The sequence below is a fragment of the Sardina pilchardus genome, chromosome 5 (genome assembly GCF_963854185.1).
Source record: "Sardina pilchardus chromosome 5, fSarPil1.1, whole genome shotgun sequence".
Taxonomy (NCBI): domain Eukaryota; kingdom Metazoa; phylum Chordata; class Actinopteri; order Clupeiformes; family Clupeidae; genus Sardina; species Sardina pilchardus.
The window spans coordinates 15,151,898-15,159,397 of record NC_084998.1 but is presented as its reverse complement, the minus strand read 5'-3'; the positions used below and the strand labels follow the sequence as shown (position 1 = coordinate 15,159,397).

Sequence of the window (7,500 nt, the reverse complement as noted above, 5' to 3'; positions counted from 1 at the left end):
TAACGATAGCGATAGGCTTGCAACATAATCGCTCTCAGGAACGCCCTCGCTGGTTGGTCGGCTTCAAGAAAGCCGAAGTAAACGAGGGCTGATCAACCTATTCCAGACAGAGTACTGTGGGGAAAAGAATTTGAGCGGAAGTACATAGACAAGCGGAGCCAGACTACATCAAACAACCCACAAATAGCAGATATAAAAGTATCCAAAAAAGGGCCTAGAATCAAGTATAGTATAGACAGTTTCAATCTGTACCTGGAGGGTTTCTGGTTGAAACATTCAAAACCAACGCAGATACTTTGAAATTAAAATGTTGACTCATTTTTTATATTTTTTTACATTTTTGTTTGTCTCCAAGCTACCATTAGCTAAATGTTGTTTTCCGTGCCACCGGAAATGCCTTAGGAACTCACCTGTTTGTTTATGCAGTTGAAAAGGTCTATTCATTATTTAACCATCTCATAATTAATCAACTAAGCTCTCAAACTACTTTAGGATCACAAATGATTCCATGCTTCGACTAAATCCATCATGTTATCAATAATGTCAGTAGAATTTACATATTCGATCCAATTAAAACATGCAACATCAATTTTAGCGGTGAGCCAGGGTTATCTTTCGTCTGCTGTTTTCAGATGTCCATGGTAGGTTTGTGACAGTGGGGATCCTTCCTCCCAGTAAAAAGAGTCATACATCAGTATAGATTTAATTGCATCGGCACTATCTCGTTGGGGGGGATTATTGAAATGCTTGTGAAGGGACAGGCATCAAACATCTCTCTCATATAACTCTCCACCAGTGGAGCCCATCGTTTCACTCCGGCTTGTTCCATTTCTTCTTTGTAATTATGTGAATCGCAAGCACAAAAAAAAAATCAGGATGAAAAGTAAAAGAAATTGCAGTTTTGCCTGCGGATATTTAAAACCTTTACACACCTTAAGGTGTTGAAGATGAAAATCTTTGAAGTGAAATACTCTCTCTCTCCCTTTCTCTCTCTCTCCCTTTCTCTCTCTCTCTCACACGCTCTTTCTCACTTTCTAGGTGAGTGGGAGAATACAGAGCATGTGTATGTGTGGGTGTTCAGTTGCATGCGTGGTCATGTGTGTGCACATGTGTGTCTTGTTCAAAAGTATGTGAGGCTATGTCTGCATGTTGGAAGCAGTCTATGTGTACGCGCGTGTGTGCTTATTTGTTTGTCCGTGTGCGCGTGTGTGCTTATTTGTTTGTGTGTGTGTGTGTGTACGTGCGCGTGTGTGTGTGTGTGTGTGTGATGTATGTCTGTGATGTATGTGTGTATGTGTATGTGCATGTGTATGTGTATGTGTGTGTGTCTGTGTGTGTGTCTGTGTGTGTAATGTATGTCTGTGATGTATGTGTGTACAGTATGTGTATGTGTCTGTGTGTGTGTGTGTGTGTGTGTGTGTGAGCGTGCGCGCGCATGTGTGTGTGCACGTGTGTGTGTGTGTGTGTGTGATGTATGTGTGTGATGTATGTGTGTGTGTGTACAGTATGTGTGTGTATGTGTGTGTGTTAAAGAGCAGCTCTGGCAGGAGCAGGAGCAGAAGCAGAAGCAGGCAGGCACACTAGCAGGCAGGCAGGCAGGCAGGCGTGTGGGTGTGCTGGCTGGGGTTGGGGCTGAGTCTGCCTCTCACCGCCCGCAGCCACCCTCAGGCTTGCTGCTCACATCAAAGGGAGCCTTGTATCTCAGAGGAGTTGAGAAATTCAGCCGCGGGCCTGGCCAGGCCTTCACACGGGTAGCCTCGGGGGGTGCGCTGGGCTGGGAAACCACGGGGCAGGAGAGAGGGAGAGAGAGAGAGAGAGGCAGGCAGGAAAGCAGGAGGAGATGCGGCTAATCATAGCACACCAGGCAGACAGGCAGGCAGGCAAACAGCCTGCACACACACACACACACACAAATGCGTGCACACACACACACACACACAAATGCGCGTGCACACACACACACACACACACACACACACACACACACACACACACACACACACACGCAGACACACACACACACGCAGACACACACGTGCGCACACACACACACATGCACAGGCACACACACACACACACACACACACGCAGACACACACACACACGCAGACACACACGTGCGCACACACACACACATGCACAGGCACACACACACACACACACACACACACACACACACACAAATGTGGGCCACCCCACAGCACCCTTGCCACAGCCCAGTATCATGTTGTATGTGCTAGGATCAGGAATAGACCAACACCTTACACAACTTTCACAAAAAGAGACCCAGCAAAAATAAAGAGCTGGCTTGGCACATGAGCTGAATGGACTTCATGTATAATTTAGTCTATTGATAATGTACAGTATAGATATGAGTTACTTATTCATACCATGCCGATGGGTCCTGCATAAAATGAATGTGCAAAGGGGCTTGTTTTTACTTGATGTCACATTTCATCTTCATTATGTATAGCCACCGCACAAACAATATGATATAAACATGACTTATGGCCTGTTATTCACAATATGGTGTTTTTAGAGTTGGTTCAGAACTGGAAAACCTGTACACAATTCCAATAAATAATACTGTATCTGAACAGAGCAACACATGATTTCAGTGTAACCTAGGTGACCTGGTTTATCAGGGAGGACATTAATACTATTAATGTTAATGTGTTGGCCTTCAGCTGGAGATAAGCTTGGTCAGTGGTCTGGCCAGTAGAGGGCGCTCTTCTCTGCACTCCAAGAGCGTTCCTGTAACCTTGGACTGGGGTGGACTCTTCAACCTCGAAGAGTGTGACACAGTTTTGTTCAAACTGTATAAAGCAACACGTTTTCAATGTCACACAGTTTACCCAAGTGAAAAGGGAAGAGTCTGTCTTCAAAAGGCTACTCTGCGCCATTTATGGAGAGACACAAGTAAATAGAGAGATATTTATATACAAGAATTGTGCAATAGACAAAACAAATGTCACAAGTGGTGGAGAGGGTTCAACTTAAGCCACAGAGGTTCCACACACCATTTGGCTTTAGTAACGTTAGCCACAACTACTTGAGAGAGAGAGGAGAAACCAACCCAACTTGAAAGGGAGCGAACAGACAGATGTGTGTGTGTGTGTGTGTGTGTGTGTGTGTGTGTGTGTGTGTGTGTGTAGCTGTGTGTATGTATGTGTCTGTGTGTGTGTGTGTGTGTGTATATGTGTGTGTGTGTGTGTGTGTGTGTGTGTGTGTCCGGGCAGCTCCTGGGCCTCACCTGTAAACAGCTCGTTTATCCGACTCCAGCTGCGCCTGGGGGTCGAGGGTCACGCTCACGGCGGGGGTGGCGGCGGCCGCCGAGGCCGGGATGTGGACCTGCTGGGCCTTGGAGTTCTGCTGGGTTGTTCCCGTCATCTAAAGGGGGCCGCACAGACACAGAGAACCAGCAGAACATCAGAGAACCGGCAGAACAACACCCCAAAGTTCCAAACAAAACCGCCGCACCAGTGAAACGCAGGCACACCGACTTCCTCGACTTCCCCCCCGTTACGCTCTCGTCGCGCGTGTCGCTAGCACTATCGCGATGCTATCAGGCAGCTGGCCCAATATATCTGACTGATCTTGGATTAAGGCTGTTTTGTTGTTAACTATGTGATAGAGATGTGTGCATTAGAGTTGTGCTGGGTGACATTATTCCCTTTATTGCTTGTTTTTTCTTCAAAAAGCTCTGATATATTTCCGGGACTGATTTCCCTCTTTTGTAATAATGCATAAAAACTTGCACATGGTGTTTTGCTGTGCTTTATTGTTCTCCGTCTCCTCCCGAGCCTCTCTCTGGAGACCCCTGACAGTGACTTGGTAATTTGCTTGTGCGCTCCAATATATTCTGGGTCTCTATTTCTCTCTCACTCTCTCTCTCCCTTCATTCTCTTTTTTTCCTCTATGACTTTCGTTCCTTCATTCTCCTCCTCTCATTTGCTTTCTTCCTCTCCCTCTCCCTCTCTTTCTAATTTCTCTCTGCTCTCCCTTCTCTCTTCTTTCCTTCTTACTCATCAACACTCTAGCATCTCTTTCTCTCTCTCTGTCCCTCTTTACCCTTCCCTCTATTCACCCTCTTCCTTTACTCCCTCTCTCTTTCCACCTTTTCCTTTCTCTATCTATGTCCCTCTTTACCCTTCTCTCTATTCACCCTCTTCCTTCACTCTCTCTCTCTCTTTCTACCTTTTCCTTTCTTTTCTCCATTCCTCTTCTCTCCTTCCCTCTCTCCTGTTTTCCTCTCTGTTTTCCTCTTCTTCCTGATGAGCTTTTGAAAATGAGGCCCCACCTCCTGCTCCGCAAGCCCGCCCCCCCTCCTCCTCCTCCCCCTCCTCCTCCTCCTCCCCCTCTCCTCTCCTCCCCTCCTCTCCTTCTCCTCTCCTCTCCTCTCCTCCTGTGTGAGTTTGGAGGAGAGCGAGGGAAGCTTCAAGTCTTAATCCCGGCTCCAAATGGGAAATAAATTAGCTTCTTCACACTTAACTAGCTCTCATTTGCATGTTTTTGCGCTCCTGCTGCTCAGGATCCTTCCCCTGGCACTAATCCTCCGGGCGGAGGGAGGGAGACAGAGGTTGTGCAGGGAGGGGTGTGTGTGTGTGTGTGTGTGTGTGTGTGTGTGTGGGGGGGGGGGGTTGATGGAGATGGAGTGGGGGGGGGGGGGACAGCGCAGTTACCCATACTGCATTGCTCTCCTCTCAAAGCCCAAAACATGAAAGGCAAAGGGAAACCGTGTGGCTGTGTGAAGGTGCACCTCAGACGTGCCACCAGGCCGTGCCCACTGGCATGCCCACGTGTGTGTGTGTGTGTGTGTGTGTGTGTGTGTGTGTGTGTGCTTTCATTCATCTCTGGGCATACATTTCCCCATGAGTGGCCACTGACTGATCATTTGGGTCAAATGAAAAGGGAACAAAAAGGGACAATTGTCAGGATTTCAAGTGGCATGCATTTAGCATGGCAGAGACACATCTGTGGGCTCCCTGGCCTGGGATACCATACGATGGCACAAACATTTTTTAAATAAAAAAAGGACATCAGTAAGTAACAAGTCACAAAACCCTGAGTCCATACCGGAGCCTATACCATGTAATGATATGGATCATCTTCTGGATTAAAGATGACCAAATAGATACTGACATGTGGGATATGACTGAATGAACAGATCTGTTCATGCTTTATGCATCATTCAGAGTATCATTTCAAATGAAATATTAATATCATCGCATATTTAAATCTCTACTACGCAGCCTTTGAAATGTGTGGTGGTAATATGCATAATGTGATGTACAGTACGTGTGTGTGTAGGGGGCTGACCTGTTGGCTCTCCTGGTACGTAGGTGGAGGAACACTTTGTGTGGCCATCATCGTCAGTGCTGGTGCTGGGGACACATGTTGCATCATGGGACTCGTTCACATGGAGACTGCGGAACAAACAACACAGACAGGCATTAAACACTACTGGACTGTACTCGTCGTGTATGGAGTGCAGTTCAACTGTCATGTCATTGAAAACAACTGAGGATTAGTTGTGGAACTTAGAAACTATCTTAATTTGTTGTCATACACAATAATTGTTCTTCTGATATTATTACAGATGTACGTAACTTAAACACATTACAGTAAATTAAATTGAAAACAAAAGTTGATACCATACATTTTTCAAGTTATGCACATATATGTTTTACAATATGATGGACAGGTTCATTGCCTTGCCTGTCAATTACATTGGGTCAGCTGTTGTTTTAAACAATTAAAGTGACTTGATTAAATAAATAGTGACGGCCTACGTGAAGGTTAGTCTTTTGTTAATTGAACAGAAGAGAAGAGATTCATTAAAAACCACTTAAGAGTTTGATTATACTTTTATATCATAGTTCATTGAGCAGAAAGAATGTGGGTAGACGTACTGTATAAATGCAATATGATGACAGACAGTTGCCATTTTTGACATGTACTACTAATTTGTCTTAACAATTCAATCATCTTTTTTAAATTAATGGATTTACTGTATCAACAAATAATGTTTTCCAATAGTTTTTAAGAGAATTAACTTCATAAATATGTTGACCACAGCTTTGTCATTTATGTGTACCGAAAGAAGCTATCATACAGTATATTCCATTTACTGAAGAAATACACTTTAGATAAAGATCTAGTGATTACATCTGAACAAATCCATCCCAGTCTGAGTCCAAAGAGATCTCCTGAGGGGGAGGTCATGGAGCAAGACAGGCCATGTGTGTCATGCATCACACAGAACCATGACCAAAGCTTCACTTTGACCAATCAATTGACACGCCTCCCTCACATTGTTTCAATGTGGCCGACAGTACTGGATATCCAATGTCCACAGTCATTGGCACAGCTGACTGTGATAAATAGTGATTCAACTTCAGTCTGGGTCATGTCTCAAGAAACAGTGGGGAGGTGTTAGGGACGCAGTATTGTGGAATATGGGACATTTCTGTTGTTACCGGTCACAATTTAGGTCACAAGTTTCATTTCTAAAAACTGGGTTTAAACGTGTCAAACGTTTGGCAGCCTCTATCTGAACTGAAACAACTAATGAAACCGTCAGGTGCTACTATACTTTAAGTTTAAAGTTTGTGCTGTTTATGTTTACGTTGTTAAGTTTATCATGATGCCCCAGTCTAGTTAAGGAAAAATGTATCTCTTTAAAAAAATGTAAAAAAAAAGATTTCTTTGTGGATCACACACATGTTGCACCATAGCAGATAGATTCTCTCTGAACGCGGTCGCTCAGACAGTCACCCGAAGCCTCCCATTTGAAATTTCTTCTGGAGTCAAAACCTAATGACAACAACACGACAGCAAACAAGCAGCCCGGCGTCTCCCCCGCTAATCAGCAGGCCATCAGACCGTTGTCAGAGGGCTAATTAACAGCGGCCAGGGTCAGCTCGGTCTCCAGCGACTCCACTCCCGTTAGAAGCTTCCCGATAATTGGCCCCTTGTCGCAACACACAGACTCAAAGCCCCCTACCTGTGCTTCAGCCTCTCTAGGGAAAAAACAACCCTTGCCTGTGTGGTGCTCATTTTGTGCTATCAGACCTCCTTCTCTATCTCCATTTGCGATATAAACGTATGGTAACAATATCATAATAATAAATTGGTTGAATAAAGCACCATTCAAGCATATTATGCGCATGCTACTTTCCAACCTTCAGGACAGTTATATAGTGTAGATAAGGTATTTAGCAGATACGTTACTGCGGCAACACATCAGGCCAACGCAAATATAAAGAGCACCGCCATTGAAAGTTGGGAAGTAATTCCTGTATGCCTGTATTGATGTTATCTGTGGAGTCTCTGTTAGCGTCCATGACTGTGCATACATTGTGGGAAACTCTGCAGCCAGTGACCTCTGCATACCCTGAGGTGACCCATCGCAGAGAGCGCGTCTTCCCCAGACAAACGGGACATTAGCTTGATTTTCCATCGTGCAAAAAGAGAGCCTTTGAGAGCCTTCGCGGAGAC

At 45.1% G+C, this 7,500-nt stretch overlaps 1 protein-coding gene across 1 annotated transcript in view; it reads right to left on the bottom strand.

Moving 5' to 3' along the window:
- The window catches only part of LOC134079829 (uncharacterized), a 33,170-nt gene extending 27,741 nt beyond the window's left edge, over positions 1-5,429 (bottom strand). Inside the window, exons 1-2 of the mRNA XM_062535929.1 lie at positions 5,320-5,429; positions 3,254-3,390 (exon numbers count right to left, since the gene is read on the bottom strand). Coding sequence (XP_062391913.1) covers positions 3,254-3,390; positions 5,320-5,406 — 224 coding nt within the window. The 5' untranslated portion in view covers positions 5,407-5,429. The remainder of the gene's footprint in view (positions 1-3,253; positions 3,391-5,319) is intronic.
- Between the last annotated feature and the right edge of the window lie 2,071 nt (positions 5,430-7,500).